Raw genomic sequence first — 17,197 nt, 5'->3', positions numbered from 1 at the left:
GTGGAGGCTTGTGTAATTTTATTTGTTTTGAGTTGCCATGGAATGTTTATCATGGGAATCACTTTTGGAGAGATTGATCTGATTACATTAAGAAATTTGAAATATTTGTTTTCCAGTTTTGTGGAGAAGTAAATGAGTAACCTCTAATTGGGTGACGAAAGTTGGGTCATTGACAGAACCTTGTGACGGTAATTTTGTATTAATGCTAAAGCAAGGCGTTTTTGAGTTCTCTTATCCTTAACTCGCGCTTCTAGAATCCCTAGAGGACCTGTACAACAGCCCCTCGAGGACCGAATCTTCACTCCTGCTGTCTCGGCGGTGTACAGCACGGTGAGTACCTCAGGTCTGCTGTTGCAGTACCTAACTTCTTGCACATGAGCCTTTGATATCACAACAGTGTTTGTTTGACTGGCACGTGAAAGGTTTTTGGCAAAAGGTTCATTAAAATCCCAAATTGAATTAGGTGTATTTAATATAAGAAAGGTGAATAGGCTTTTTTCCCCATCATCTTAATAAGTGAGTGTGAAATAAACATTGTCTTAAGATACATTGGCTCATACACCTGTCGTCTTTTTCCTCCTTTTTCATCTTTCTGTAAATCCACTTCTGGCCTTGTCTTGTTGACTCTTTAAGACGTTGAGTTTTAATTTTCTTTTTTGATATTAAAATTTTTTTTAAATTTTAATATTTAAATGGTTTTAATTTTTTCCCTTCTCTGATTACAAAAAAGATAGAAAAGATGTTTGGAAATGAGAACACTGGTTTTAATCCAGGAATTTTAATTTTCTATTTTAAATGATTAATTCAAATTCATAAATGAAGGGAAATTTAAAAGCTAGAGGATGAAGGTCATAAAATTAAAAGCAGATTTCAGGTGTCTCACAGTGAGCGTAAGAGAATTTAGGGAGAATGGAAGAGTCAGACATCTTTTTATTATTTCAGCTTATCATACCAATAATTCCTTACCCTCCAAATAGGCTGCTTTAAGGAAACTCAGTGTGGTGAGAAAGATGAGTAAACAAGTCATTGTAATTTAAAGTGGTATGATAAAGCAATGATTCTTATCCTTTTGGGTTATGAATTACTTTTAGAATCTGAACATAGCCACAATGCTTTCTTCTCGAAAAAGAGCATATACCCAGTGTTTACATATAATTTCAGAATTTGACAAATATGCATTAGACCGTTCATCAGCCCAAGGTGAAGAACCTTTAATTAGAGATGCAAACGTGCTATATATGGGAAAGGAAGAGGCCACGTCATTGAGGAAGCGGCACTAAGCTGGAAGGTATAGAACTTCTCTAGGCAGAGTAGGGAACACAAGGACTTCTAAGAAGTTAAAATTCAGAGGCATGCTTAATGGAATGGCGTAGTGTGGCATTTGTGTTAGTTTTTGTAGCAGAAGTAGAGATGAGATAGTAGATGGGTTTTGGAGGTTTTAATATTGTAATGAGGAGTTAAAACTTTATTGTGCAGGAATGGGTAGGATGGTTTCCCTGAAACAAGTCTCAGTTTACACCTATTATAGATCAGTTAACACTTGTAAATTATTTGAACCCCCTGACTCTTAGAATGGACTCCTTTTGGATGACAAATTGCCTGATCATCCTAGTAATTGAGAACCTTCAGTTTACATTGAAAAACAGCCTTTAATTTTTTTCTGGCATAAACTTTCTGTAGGCCAAAGGGTTTTGTTTTGTTTTGTTAGTACTGACCTTAAGGGCACCTTAATTTTTGTCTAGGGGACGCCGGAGTGGCTCAGTTGGTTAAGCGTCTGCCTTCGGCTCAGGTTATGATCCCAGAGTCCTGGGATCAAGTCCCCACATCCGGCTCCTTGCTCAGTGGGGAGTCTCCTTCTCCCTCTGCCTGCCACTCCCCCTGCTTGTGCTCTCTCTCTCTCTCTGACAAATAAATAAAATCTTTACAAAAAAATGAATTTTTGTCTGGCAAACTCTTAAAATATATATATTTTTTCTAATTATAAAAGTACTCTTTGCCATTCAATTACTATTTTCAAGATTAAGATAAGTAAAAGAAGAAAATGAAAATTTCTAGTAATCGGGCGCCTGGGTGGCTCAGTTGGTTAAGCGACTGCCTTCGGCTCAGGTCATGATCCTGGAGTCCCGGGATTGGGTCCCGCATCGGGCTCCCTGCTCAGCGGGGAGTCTGCTTCTCCCTCTGACGCTCTTCCTTCTCTCGTGCTCTCTGTCTCTCATTCTCTCTCTCTCAAATAAATAAATAAAAAAAATCTTTAAAAAAAAAAAAGAAAATTTCTAGTAATCTTGAGTGATTTCTAGAAGCAACTCCGATAACCATTTCTTTGGTATAGTTTCCTTTGTCTTTTTTTCCGTGTTGTAGGCTCTGTATAAGATATTTGATTCTATTTTGTCAGTTTATATTATAATGTTAGCTTTTCTTATGCTATTTGACATGTTGTAAATAATAAATGATTGTCTATTTTGTCATAAGAATTTAATATTCAGTGAACATTTGACAAATATTTCTTGAGCTTTTAATGTGTGTCAGGCACTGTTTGGCATTGTGGATATAGTAGTGAGCAAACCAAGCCTACTGCACTCATAGAGTTTATGCTGGTGTGTGGGATAGAAGGGAAGTAAACAAATATATGTGCACTATAGTAGTGGGTAGGAATAAGTGTTTTGATGAAAATGAAGTAGTATAAAGGGATGGAGAATGACTGGACAATCCTGGACATTCTGTCTAAAGGCATTTAAGTAGAAAGCTAAGGAGTGAGGGAGTGAGCCTTGCAGATTTCTAGGGAAAGCATATTTCCAGTAGAAGGAACAGTAGTGCAAAGGCCTAGTGGGTAGCAACGTGCTTAATGTGGTCTTAGAACTGCAAGGAAACTAAGTGTGGTTGGAGTAGAGAGAGGGTGGGAATAGAATTTAGAGAAGTATCTGGAGCATCAGATTATGTGGGGCATTATTTACCATGGTAAGAATTTGGATTTTAATCTAAATATGATGGAAAGCCTTTAGAAACTTTAAAGAAGTATGTCTGAATTTCCGTTTAAAGGCCATTGTAGCTATTCCATAGAGAGTAGACTGACGAGGGCAGGTGGTTGTGGTGGTAAAGTGGAAGCAAGAAGATGAGTTAAGAGGTTATTACAATAAAACAGGCAGAAGATGTTGGTGGCTTCCTCTAAGGTGGTACAGAAAAAGAGATGAGTAGTGGAATTTGGTATGTATTTTGAAAGTAGACTCAATAGGATATCATGATAGCTCGGATGTGAGATGTGAAAGAAGAGTAAAGGGTGTTGTTAGGGATTTAGCTTGAGTAGCTGAATGAATGTGGTACTTTTCATGCAGATGAACACTGGGTGAGGACCAGGGTTTTTGTTGAGAAAAATCAATAGATGAAAACATTGTTTAGGTGAGAAGTTAAAAAGGTGGTTTCTAATATTTCCTATTAGAAATAACTTATTTGAATTTAAAGCCTTTTCTGAATTTTGGATTATATTTGTAAAATAACTTTCTAGAAATGAAATTTACTGAGTTAAAGTGTTAGACATGTTTTTGAAATTCCTTGTAATTGAAGACATGTGACTTTGTAAACTTAGTCCTTTGGAGAGGAGGTTATCTAAATCCTGTGAGTGGTAGCAGGATATAGTGCCTGCTATAGAGTTTACATGCCATGTTTTGAAACAAAGATTTTGAATTTATTTTTGAGTTAGATCAAATTTGACTTTTACTATTTGAAGCCACTGCCATATATATAGTCCTTTAGTCAATGAAGAAAGTGGGTGCACCAATATATATAGTGCCTATTCTAGAAGGATAAGAGATTTTATTTTAGGCAGTAAAAAGTTACCTTAAAATATGGCAGTCTTCACTTTTTTGATCAGCTGTTTCCATTCTTAGCAATTTAAGTCTCTGCCTCACTTCTACAGTGTTGTGCACATTAACTGAATGAGTAGCAGAGTAGTGACCAGGTGCTTTGACATTTTTAATCTCCCTTCTCAGCCCCAAGATTATGTATTGGTCACCATTTCTCTAGTGTCTAAGTCCATTAGCATCCTTTCTGTGTCATAAAATAAAGGCTAACCCTCAGTTCACCTCCTCCTGTCTCACCATATGGTGCCCATATGTTACTTTAATTGAGTTGGTTGAATTCCTTGAAAGGCAAAAATGAATCCTGGCCAGTCTTAAAAAATTATACAATCAAAGATTTTACTTTTTTATGTCTGTTATGCAGACTTTATGTCCTTATGTCAGCATTTCAGATAGGTTTTCTGCTGATAAAGAAGCATCAAAAGGAGGACTCTTTTTTTTTTTTTTTTAAAGATCTATTTATTTTAGAGAGGTGGGTGGGGTGAGTGGGAGAGGGAGAGAGAATCTTGGCAGTCTCCATGCTGAGTGTGTAGCCTGACATGGGTCTCAATGCCAGGACCCTGAGATCATGAACCGAGCTGAAACCAAGAGTTGGATGCTTAATCAACTACGTCACCCAGGTACCCCAGAACTTAATTTTTATAATGCTGTCATGTTATATGTTTTAGGCTGATTATCATTTATTTATTTATTTCAGCCTGATTTATAGAGTTTCTCTTTGGAACATTTATCAGGGATGGGAGAGTTAACTTTTGTTATTTTTCCTTATTAGCCATAATTACAGGAGAGTGATTGATTATATGAACAAAAAAAGAATAAAGCCAGTAGTTTTTAAGCTCTAGTAAGAGAAATATATGGTAGAGAGGAAATGGCAAAACTGAAGAAGAATGAGCTAATTTCAAGTATTTTATTAATAGCTCTCTTAATTGGCATGCTTCTGAAAAATAAACTGTGAAATTTTACCATGTTGTATATTTTTGGCTTAATATTTTATTTAGAGAAATTAGATTTTATGACTGTTAAGCCAGTATTTATTTTTTTAAGTGGGCTCCATGCCAGCATGGATCCCAACATGGGGCTTGAACTCACCACCCTGAGATCAAGACCTGAGCTGAGATCAACAGTTGGTTGCTTAACCCACCGAGCCACCCAGGTTCCCCTAAGCCATTGTTTTAAATATAATTGCAGAAATAAACTTAATATAAAATTTCTGGAATAATGACTTTACTACAAGAAGCAGCAATCATACATACTCTGGTGGATTGGAAGAGTTGTGTTAACTGTTTCTGCAAAATTCCTACAAATAATTTAATCTGAATAAATTTCTCCTTAATGCTGTAACATTTCATGATCCTTTTTAGCCAGCTTATACTTTTAAAGTCTTTATTCTGTCATACTGTAGTTCTGTGACATCAAATTAGAAAATAATGCTTTTACGTTTTTTCCAGTCACTGATAAATACTGAGGGGGCCAACATGTCAGTGGAGATACCTGCACAGGGACAAAATTTAGCATGGGTCGATCCATACTCCTTAGACAGTTGTATCCAGCAAGATGTAAATCCACTTAATTGTCCCAAAATCCAACCCAGAATGACAGTCCATTTTTTCCCCCCAGTGGTAAATATGCCAGTTGAACTGATGATTTCTTTATATAGACTTTATTTTTAGAAACAGCTTTATTGAGGTATATTTGACATACAGTATATATAGTGCTAATGATTTACATATATCTAAAGTGTATAATTTGATAAGTTTTAACATATGTATAGACCCATGAAAACCTTTCCTACAATCAAGGTTAACATGCATCATTCTTAAAAGTTTCTTCATTCCTCTTTGTAATCTTTCCTTTCCACCTTTCGTCTGCTTTCTGTTATTATGGATTCATTTTTTAGACCTTTATTAAAAACTATAATAGGAAAAGGAATAATGCAGTAAGTGCTGGTTGTTTTTTGACTTTTTGTCACTTAGGTTAATTATTTTGAGATATTTCCATGTTGTGTTTTATCAGTAGCTTCTTCCTGGGGAAAAAAGTAAACTTTATTATTATTATTACTATTATTGTTGTTATTATCTTTAGAAAAAGTAAACTTTAGGCTTAAAATTTAGGGTTGACATAATCACATGTTCTGTATATTCTTCTGCCACCCCAAGGATAGAGTTTGGTTTTCATTAAACATAGTGAAAATCATGTGATTATACAATTTGGTTGTTTTCTTTTTTAATACAGCATTGTATCGTAAATAATTTCCCATGTTATTACATAACACAAACATAAGTTTTAAATATCATGTCAATGAGATGAACCATAATTTACATAATGAGTAAATTTAAAAACTCATATTTGGCTTAAAGATTCCTTTATTTTTTGTTTTAAATAATTTTGTGATAAATATGTATAAATAAAATACATACACATATATGTGCATATTTTTATCTGTTTAAATAGGATTATTTCCTTAGGCTAAGATTTTCAAAAATAGCCTTAGTATTTTAAAATAACACACACTTTAAAGATACTTAATATTTTTGACATGTGATACAGTTATGGCAGGTTATGTTGTGGCAAACAGTATAGTAGTGTATCCATTTCATTGTGTCTTGAGTTTCAGGTGTTCCCATTTTTAAGAAATATTTATTTATTTATTTTTTAATTTATTTTATTTTATTATTATTTTTTTTAAAGATTTTGTTTATTTATTTTGACAGAGAGAGACAGGGAGACAGTGAGAGAGGGAACACAAGCAGGGGGAGCGGGAGAGGGAGAAGCAGGCTTCCTGCCGAGCAGGGAGCCCCATGCGGGGCTCGATCCCAGGACCCTGGGATCATGACCTGAGCCGAAGGCAGACGCTTAACGACTGAGCTACCCAGGCGCCCCCCATTTTTAAGAAATATTTAATTAGTTTATTTAGAGCCTGAGTAGGGGGAGGGGCAGAGAGAGAGGGAGAAAGAATCTCAAGCAGATTCTGTGCTGAGCGCAGACCCATAGTGGGGCTCAATCTCACGACCCTGAGGTCATGACCTGAGCTGAAATTAAGTCTGTCGCCTAACCTACTGAGCCATCCAGGTGCCCCCAGGTGTTCCCATTTTCACTTGTGTTTGCTAACTTGATTGGTCAGAAGTGCTATTTCATAGTCCACAAAGGAGAAAATTAGCAGGTTTTAAGTGGCTGTGGAAGAATGTTTAACATTGGTAAAATGATGTCATATTTTGTCTATAAAATTTGCAAAGGTTTAATTATTACCCGTTTCTCAGTTGTAGAAATGTAATAATTAGGAATGTTTTGGGACTTTTCAAAAGTAATTTTTTTCCCATTCAATATTTTTACATTATAGAGTATAGAAAAGGGATGAAATTTTCCTGTTAGTTGTGACAAAAAGGATTTTGTTGTAAGAAGATTGTAGTTTTACAATTATTATTGTTGTCACTTTTCTCCAATAGCATAGCTGATATGTGACCATAATTAGAAATCCAGATTTTTGTGTTTGAAATTTAAATAAAAGATGAAAATCACATTCAGGTATTTCCTTTTTTTAATAAAATTGTGGTAAAATATGCTTAACATAAAATTTACCATCTTAATCATTTTATTTTACAATTAATTTTTAAAAAGTTTGTGTAATATGTACTCCCAGCGTGGGGCTTGAACTCACAACCCCAAGATCAAGAGCCACATGCTCTGACCGAGCCAGCTAGGCATTCCCCTATCTTAATCATTTTAAAGTTGTACTAACACATTCACATTTTTGTGCAGTCACATCACCATCCATCCCTAAAAGTCTTCATTTTAAAAACTGAAACTCTGCCTACAACAACAACTGCAACTATTCTATGACAACTCCTCATTACCCTTCCCCTGAGTCTCTGGAAACCACTATTCTACTTTCTATGTCTATGATTTTGACTACTATAAGTAGCTTGTGTAAGTGGAATTATATAGTATTTTTCTTTTTGTGACTGGTTTTTTTCACTTAGCGTAATGTCCTCAATGTTCATCCATGTTGTAGCAGGTGTCAGAATGGCCTTCTTTTTGAGTCATGTGGTTATCCAGTGTTCCCAGCACCCTTTGTTCACAAGACTCTTTTTCCTGTTGAATGGTCCTGGCATCCTTGTTGAGCGTCATGTGAGCATATGAGCGAGTATTTATTTTTTGGTCCCTGTATTCTCTTCTTGTTGGTCTGTATGTCTGTGTTTATGACAAAACCACACTATTTTTTATTACTGTAGCTTTGTAGTAAGTTTTGAAATCAGGAAATGTGAGTCTTACAGTTTTGTTCTTTTTTAAGATTGTTTTGTCAATTTGAATTTCCTTGAAATTCCACATAAATTTTAGGATGGATTTTTCCTTTTCCGTAAAAAACATCATTGGGATTTTGGTAGGGGTTGCATTAGATCTATAGATCACTTTCAGCAGTATTGACATCTTAACAATATTAAATCTTTAAATCTGTGAACATGAGATGTGTTTTCATACATTTATGTCTAATTTCTTTCAGTGCCGTTTTATATTTTTCATTGTAGAATTCTTTCACATTTTTTGTAAACTTCTAAGTATTTTATTCTAAGGCTCTTGTAAATGGAATTGTTTTGCTCATTTCTTTTTCAGATTGTTCATTGCTCAGGTATAGAAATTCAACTGATATTTGTGTGTTGATGTCATACCTTGCTGCTTTCCTGAATTCATTTGTTATTTTGACAGTTTTCTTGTGGAATCTCTAGCGTTTTCTACATAGAAGGTGATATCTCAAACAAATGATTTTACTTCTTTTTCAGTTCAGATGTCTTCTGTTTCTTATTCTTGCCTAATTGTTCTGGCTAGGGTTTCCAATACTGTGTTGAAAAGAAGTGGTGAAAGCAGGCATCCTTGCTTTGTTCCTGATTTTATAGGAGAAGCCTCAGTCTTTTGCCATTGAGTATGAAGTTTGCTGTGGGTATTTCATATATAGCTTTTATTATGTTGAGGTAGTTTCCTTCTATTTTTAGTTTGTTGAGTATTTTTTATCATGAAAGCATGGTGAAGTTTTTTCTGATCAGGTGGGTTTTCTCCTTCATGTTGTTGGTATGGTATATTAGGTTGATTGATTTTTATATATTGAACTGCCCTTGCATATCAGGAATAAATCCCACTTGGTCAGGATATATATACATCTAATGTGCTATTGGATTCTGTTTGCTAGTATTGTGTGTCTTTCGTTGTTTTTGTTTTTTGTGGGGTTTTTTTTTGAGGATTTTTGCATTGTTATTGGTCTGTCATTTTGTAGTGTCTTTATCTGGCTTGATATCAGGATCATGCTGGCCTCATAGAATGAGTTAGGAAGTATTTCCTCCTCTTCAGTTTCTTGGAAAAGTTTGAGAAGAATTGGTATTACTTCTTCTTTACATGTTTGGTAGCCTTTTCCAATGAGGCCATCAAGTCCAGGGCTTTTCTCTTTTTTTTTTGGAAGTTTTTTGAGTACTGATTAATTTTCCTTACTAGTTACTTGTCTATTCAGATTTTCTGTTTCTTTGTGATTTAGTCTTGGTAGATTTTGTGTTTCTAAGAATTTGTCTATTTCACCTAGGTTATCCAATTTGTTGGTGTTTAGTTATTTTCCTAATATTGGCCTTTGATTCAGTGTTCAACTCAGAATTGTCTAATCACTTGAAAAAATCTAGGTCAGTGGTTCTCAGCTAGAGATGCTTTTGCCCTCTAGGGACATTTGGCAATGTCTGGAGACATTTTTCATTGTCAGAATTTGGTGCAGGAGTGGGAAGGAATGCCTGTGGCATTTGAAGACTAGAGACTAAGGATGCAGTTAAACATCCCAAAGTGCACAGGACAGCCTCACAACAAAAATTATCCAACCCAAAATGTCAGTAATGCCATGGCTGAGCAACCCTGATTTCTGTTTTACTTAAATGTTAGTTAACATTATTAAGATTACGTAAAATTGGGGCGCCTGGTTGGCTCATTCGGTTAAGCGTCTGCCTTTGGCTCAGGTCATGATCCCAGGGTCCTGGGATTGAGCCCTGCGTCGGGCTCCCTGCTCCGCGGGACGCCTGCTTCTCCCTCTCCCACTCCCCCTGCTTGTGTTCCTTCTCTCACTGTGCCATTCTCTGTCAAAGAAATAAATAAAATCTTCAAAAAAAAAAAAGATTACTTAAAATTGTTAACACTCAATCCAGCTAGTATTTGTAGAATACCTACTATGTACTATATTACTTCTGGGAGAAAAACATTGATATGAAAGTAAAAACTAATGAAAATTGTAGTAAGTGCTTTGAAGGAGTACACGGGATATAAAATTAATAACAGAGTAATTCTTGTGGGTTTTTTTTTATTAAGATTTTATTTATTTGAGAGAGAGACTGAAAGCACGAGCAGGGCAAAGGGAGAGGGACAAGCAGACTCCCGGTGGAGCAGGGAGCCCGACATGGGGGCTTGATCCCAGGACCCTGGGATCATGACCTGAGCTGAAGGCAGACGTTTAACTGACTGAGCTACCAGGTGTCCTGATAACAGAGTAATTCTTAATTAGCTATGAGTGGGAAGCTTGAGAAGGTAGCATTTTAGGATATCTGAACCATGAAGAGAATTCAGCCCTTCATGGATAGGGAGGAAATGCGTGAACCTTCCAGATAGATTTTCAGAGGCTCTAAGGCATTCAGATGAGTAAACTCTCCTGTTGGTGGGAAGCTCAGTGCTCTGGAGACAGGATGCTGGGAACTGGTGCTGTCCATTAAAATCATGCCTGTTCAGCACTTGAAATGTGGCTACTGCGACCGAGGAGCTGAGTTTTCAGTTTTATTTAATTTTCATTCGTTGAAATTTAAATAGCTGCTTGTGGTGATCATATTGGAAACTGCAGCTCTAAAGAGTGACAAAGTCTGTATCATGCTAATTTTGTAAGGTTCCTAAAAGGCATTTGGATTTTATTTGGCATGCAGGAGCCATTGAAGGATTTCAGATATGGATATAACATGATTAAGATTTAAATTATAAAAATACTTTGATATTTATGGTGTTAGTGGATGAATTGGAATTTACAGTTTACATGGGGGGCAGAGTGGATAGTGGTTAAACGTGGTTAACTGGCTCCAGAATGCTACCAGTTGAATTCAGTTCCTGGTGCTTTCACATAGCAGTTGTTTGTGTCATTGAGCAAGTTGCCTAACTCGTTTGTACCTCAGTTTCCTTCCTCATTAATAAAATGGAGATAGCTATTACATTCATCTCAAAAGGTCATTAGGAAAGTTAAATGAAGCAAATCCATTTAAAACTGATAAAGCCTGATATGTAATCATCATTTGGTATTTAACAGCAACTGCTGCCGCCGTCACCACTCTGGTTTTACCACTGTAATCACAAGAACCAGGGAACTACCAACTGCTCTTATCATCCCTTTGAAATGACATCTGAACAAGCTTAATGTAGTGTTAGATAAAATGCCTTTGTGTTCCATTTTAATAATGTGGCTTTTAAAACTTTAGTATCACACAAGATAATCTTTGGAATGTCGAGTTTATTAAAATAGGAAAGTAAGCTCTTTCCTTTAATAAACTAATGTACATTTTAGAAAACTAAGAAAATTAGGGCATAAAAGACTTGTAGTGTCATTACCCATGTGTTAAATACTGTTAACTCTTTTTATATTTCCTCCTTTTGGTCAGTAACTGCCATACTGTTAGACACATTGCTTTATTTTTAATGATTTAATTCAAATTTTTTTGGCTAAAATAATTGAATTTTAACAGTGTTGCCAGGAATTGTAATTATAGATTATTGTCACCTTATTTTTATAAATTGGTTGTAAAAAAAGGTAAAAATTGGCATTATAGAAAGGTCAGTTGAGCTCAGGTGTGTATTACTTTTATTTCCATGTAGAAGTTTATTTTTTTATTGAAATGTAGTTGATATATAACACTGTAAATTTGAGGCATACAACCTGTTGATTTGATATACTTATATATTGCAATATGATTATCACCATTACCTTAGCTAACACCTCCATCATGTCACATAATTCTTTTTTGTGGTGAGAACATATAAGGTCTAGTCTTTTAACAACTTTCAAGTATGTAATACAGTATTGTTAACTATAAACAGCATGCTGCGCATTAGATCCCAGAATCTTTGTTCAGCATTTCCCCAGTTCCTCAGCCTCTAGCCCCGGATAATCACCATTCTACTCTTTGTGTCTGTGAGTTTGTTTTATATTCCACTTATATGTACTATCGTAAAGTATTGGTCTTTGTCTGTCTGACTTTCACTTAGCATAATGCCTTCAAGATCTATCCATGTTGTCTCAAATGGCAGATTTCGTTTTTTTATGGCTGAATAATAAGTGAGTGTGTGTATGTATACCATATCTTCTTTATCCATTCATCTGATGTTGAAGTTGTTTCCATATCTTGCCTTTTGTGAACAGTGCTGCAATAAACATGGAATGCACTTATTTATTTATTTTTTTTTAAGAGAGGGAGGGATGGGAAGGGGCACAGGAAGAGGGAGAGAGACTCAGGCAGGCTCCACACTCAGCGTGGAGCTCCACGAGGGGCTAATCTCATGACTCCAAGATCATGACCTGAGCAGCAATCCAGAGTTGGATGTTTAACCGGCTGAGCCACCAGGCGCCCCAGAGTGCACTTATCTTTTTGATATCTTGTTTTCATTTCCTTTTGGATATATACCCAGATGTGGGATTGCTGAGTCATAGAGCCCAGCTGAATGTAAGCCTTGTATTATTTTTTAAAAAACGTTTCCACGCAACGTGGAACTCAAACTCACGATCAAGAATCAGATGTTCCACTGACTGAGCCATCTAGGCACTCCAGGCTTTTTATTATTTTGAGAGATTACCTTGAATTGAATTTTATAAAAATTTATAAAATATCTAGGATTGAATATATTTCATCATTTCCTTAATTCTTCCTGGGCTCCCCTTTTACTAGTATCTTGAGAATTTTTTTTTTAAGATTTTATTTATTTATTTGACAAGAGAGAGACACAGCGAGAGAGGGAACACAAGCAGGCGGAATGAGAGAGGGAGAAGCAGGCTTCCTGGGGAGCAGGGAGCGTGACGCAGGGCTCAATCCCAGGACCCTGAGATCATGATCTGAGCCGAAGGTAGACGCTTAAAGACTTAGCCACCCAGGCACCCCAATATCTTCAGAATGTATTATAAGAAAGGTCATTGTTGGGGCACCTGTGTGGCTCAGGCAGTTGGTCTGACTTCAGCTCAGGTCATGATCTTGGGGTCCTGGGATCTAGCCCAGCGTTCAGCCCTGTGTTCAGCAGGGAGTCTGTTTGTCCCTCTCCCTCTACTCCTCCCCCTGCTTGTGTTCGCTTTCACTTTTTCTCAAATAAATAAAATCTTTTTTTTTAAACTCATTTTTTTTTTTTTTTTAAGATTTTATGTATGTATTTGATAGAGAGACACAGTGAGAGAGGGAACACAAGCAGGGAGAGTGGGAGAGGAAGAAGCAGGCTTCCCGCGTTGCAGGGAGCCTGATGTGGGGCTCTATTCCAGGACCCTGGGATCATGACTGAGCCGATTGAGCCACCCAGGCGCCCTAAACTCATTCTTAACTTTCCCTAATAACATTACTCTCCTTTAGACAGATCTCACAGTCAGCCTTATCAAATACTTATGAAATGCTGACTACAGCTGCTTCTGCTGCATTTTGTTGTTTTTAAAAATATGTTAATTAGGTCCAGTCTTGTTTCTGTATTGACTTTCTAAACATGGAATAGGTTTATTTATCTGTTGTAAAATTTAAAGTATGTTTGAAGTTACTTTTCTGTGGCATTATAAACACAACTGAACAGCCGGCCTCTTGGAGCTAGTTATCAAGGCTTAAATATTGGAAATGTGGCAGAGTTACAAAGAATAATTGAGATAAACTTAGTAAATGTTTATTGAGTGATCACTGTGTTCAAGGTCTTGTGTCAGATAATATGGAAAAATGATGGTGGATACTGTGATTCTTGTCTTAAAGAGTTCTTACTTTACCAGGCAAGATGGTAATACATTAAGTACATATTGGAAATTGAGTAGGACACATTAATGACTATATAAATTAGTACAAATATATGTAATTAAATAGTAACATTTACTGGTAGAGTTATCATGGGTTCTCATTAGGCAGAAGTAGATGGAATAGTGGAGCATATAACTGTTCATCAGAGAAGTAAGAGGACTAGATGAATTTTCAGCCAACAAATGCAGATGGGCAGAAGGTTTGGACTCTACCTTTGTGGAAGTAGGGATAAATGAACATATTCCAGTTAAGTCCTTTAAACTGGATGATGAGAGTACTGCTCCACAGTGTAATAAGTTATGAAATGTATATAAGAATTCACCACACATGATTAGATGAGTGGACTATGGGGAAACTGATGGAATGGTTTATAGAACATTTTCTTCACTTGATGAGCACTTACTATGCACCAGACACTATTCTAAGCACTTTACTTGCATTAACTTATTTAATCCTTATAGCAAAGGTATGTGGTAAATATAATTATGCCCCCTTTATTAGTTGGGGAAACAGATGTAGAGATGAAAAATCTTGCTCAGCTTCATCTAGCGAGTAAGTGTAAAGGCTGGATTTGAACTCAGGTGGATGTTTAACATTTATTGAGTGATAATTGTGTCCCGGACACCATCCTAGGTGCTGTACATGCATTGTACTGTTCAATCCTTAGGACAACTTTCATTTACAATTAAGGAAATGTGCTCAGAGAAGTTGGATAATTTGTATACAGATCTGTCTATCTTCACAACTCATGTGAAGTACTGTGTGGGAAGCTGCCTTTTTTTGTTGTTGTTGAACTCTCACAGGTAAGGTAAAAAACATAATACTCAACATTTTTAAGATCAGGACTCTTGATCATTTCATGAAAGCTATGGCTCTACTTTGCAGAACAGTGAACATATAAACATACATATTTTTATTGCAGTTTTAAGAGAGTCCAAGGATCCTTTGAATGTAGCGAAAGGACCCTCCCTTACAAGATTCCTTGCTCTAGTCTAGATTATGTTTCCTTTGCAAGGGTGCTCTGTTGCACTCTGGTCCTGATTCTTAGTATAGGGAAGTAGCCCAGTTGTTACTTTATACATTGTATGTTATTTTTTTTTTTAAAGATTTTATTTATTTGACAGAGAGACCAAGAGAGGGAACACAAGCAGGGGGAGTGGGAGAGGGAGAAGCAGGCTTCCCGCTGAGCAGGGAGCCCGATGTGGCGCTTGATCCCAGGACCCTGAGGCCATGACCTGAGCGGAAGGCAGTTGCCCAACAGACTGAGCCACCCAGGCGCCCCTATACATTGTATGTTAAATGGACCTGCCTTATTAAGATTTTACCTATCCTCCATCTTGAAATACCTTTTTTTTAGCTTTTATATATGTGGAGTTTATTTATATCCTGGTTTTTAAAAAATCTAGGTCTGTTTTTCTGCCTGTCGTATCTGTTGAGTAATGACTTTTATGAAATTAGTATTTATTAATACTTAATGTGGATTTGCTCGTTAAATGTTAAATCACATACCTAATTAAAATATTATTTAATATGTATTTACCTCATTTTTCTCCTTCAAAAGAGGATTAACCTTAAAAGTTGTTCTGTTGTTAAATGTCAGTTATAAATTGCTTTTGAATTTCTCAGATAAGAAAATTGTAGAAACAATACTGAATACATTTAATGTCAAAGAACTTTGAAAATATTTTATTAAACTCTTGGATATTCCCTTCGGGTCCATTTATAAGGTATTATATGTACCGTTGTTAAAAACAAAACAACTGATAGGGACCAATTTAAAATAAAATGAATCCTAGGAAATTGGACTGTCATAAATAATTGTATGGTTAATGGAGTTGTAATTATTTCAAGGAAAAAGAAAAAAAAGATTTATTATTGCTGTGAAGTTGGTGGCATGAGTAACGAGGTCATTTTTTACTGCAAGCTTTGATAGATATGGAAATGTTTAACTTCCATCTCATACAGTATCCCTTTTTATCTTTTAAAAGCACATTCCGGCTGTCGGGAATCCTGTAGGCAAGAGATTGTGAAGGATTAGCATCTTTGTCCATTGTCTTATTCTGTGCTTAATTGCCATATAGCATGCAGAGTGTTCAGTAGAAGGGTGTTTAAGTTCTTTAACTGTTAGACATCCCAAAGAACCTTTGATTATGTTGGAAATTTTAAGATTTGTAAAATCAGCAGTATATTTTTAGTCTTTATTTGTTCGATAAGCATTTGTTTAGTAACTTTTCAGAAAATTCAGAAAAATTAGCATGTGTGAAATATTTATTTCAAATCTTTTTAAAGATTTATTTATTTGAGAGAAAGTGTGCACAGGTGCCTGTGCACGAGTGAGGGGAGATGTAGAGGGAGAGCATCTCAAGCCGACTTTCCACCAAGGGCAGACCCTGACGTGGGGCTGGATCGCACAACCCATGAGATCATGACCTGAGCCGAAACCAAGAGTGGGATGCTCAGCCAACTTAGCCACCGAGGTGCCTCTTTATTTCAGACTTTTAAAGGCCAATTCAGAGTTTTCTCTTGATGAAGACATTTATCAAAAAGAAAAGGAAAGAGGTATAACAGTTAAATGTATGACTAAAAGATTATTAGACTAATTGATAGTCAACTGGGTTGACTGGGATGCTTTCTGGAAGAGGTCTTGATGCCAAAGTCTTTCTGAATGTCGACTAAACATTTTATCACAAATACTAAGTAATCTTCAGAAGAAGATAATAAATTACATCACAGAAAAAGGGTTTGGGGGCAGCTAACTGTCTTCATGCGTATGTTTGGGCTAGGTTCTGGGGGAGAACAAGTAATAAGAGAGAGGGTTCACTTACTTTCTGTACTGTGATGATCTTTGACTCATCTTCTCTATGGAATCATGTATCACATGTCACACGTGCCTTGGGCCTGTTCCAGAGCAACTTAATAGTGATTTTGATAATGTAGTTGAATTTATGCTTACATATATATAGTTGAATACCAAGTTCTAAATGCTAATACTTTGGAATTAAAAACAAATTGACTTATCTTGATAAGGTATATAAATGGTTCATTAGCAACTGAAAGGTCAGCAAAAAGAAAGCAAACCAGAATTTAAAAGAAATTAAGTTGTAAAATGAAAAATGACTAGTACCATTGCAGTTGTTAAATATAGACCGTAATCTCTCAACTGACATGCAACCTTGTCCAGGGTGGAAAGCTAAGAGTTACTAGTTTTTATGTGTGAAGTTAATTTTACTAAATGGTTGGATTATCTGTTCATAGAATAGATAAACTCCTTACTATTCTGTGTAATTTTTTCCCAAGACAGCTATCCCTAATTTGATTAAGGTT

The 17,197-nt window shown here is 36.0% G+C and overlaps 1 protein-coding gene across 13 annotated transcripts in view; it reads left to right on the top strand.

Moving 5' to 3' along the window:
* EIF4G3 (eukaryotic translation initiation factor 4 gamma 3) overlaps positions 1–17,197 on the top strand; it is a 337,040-nt gene that overhangs the window by 95,547 nt on the left and 224,296 nt on the right. For all 13 annotated transcript variants that reach the window (XR_004820035.1, XM_035727265.1, XM_035727264.1 and 10 more), the window contains exon 2: positions 255–330. Coding sequence is in view for 12 of the 13 variants with exons in the window: in XM_035727265.1 (XP_035583158.1) it covers positions 255–330 (76 nt within the window). In the remaining variant the exon portion in view is untranslated. The remainder of the gene's footprint in view (positions 1–254; positions 331–17,197) is intronic.

The sequence above is a fragment of the Zalophus californianus genome, chromosome 4 (genome assembly GCF_009762305.2).
Source record: "Zalophus californianus isolate mZalCal1 chromosome 4, mZalCal1.pri.v2, whole genome shotgun sequence".
In the NCBI taxonomy this organism is placed as follows: Eukaryota; Metazoa; Chordata; class Mammalia; order Carnivora; family Otariidae; genus Zalophus; species Zalophus californianus.
This window is presented reverse-complemented; position numbering and strand designations above follow the sequence as displayed.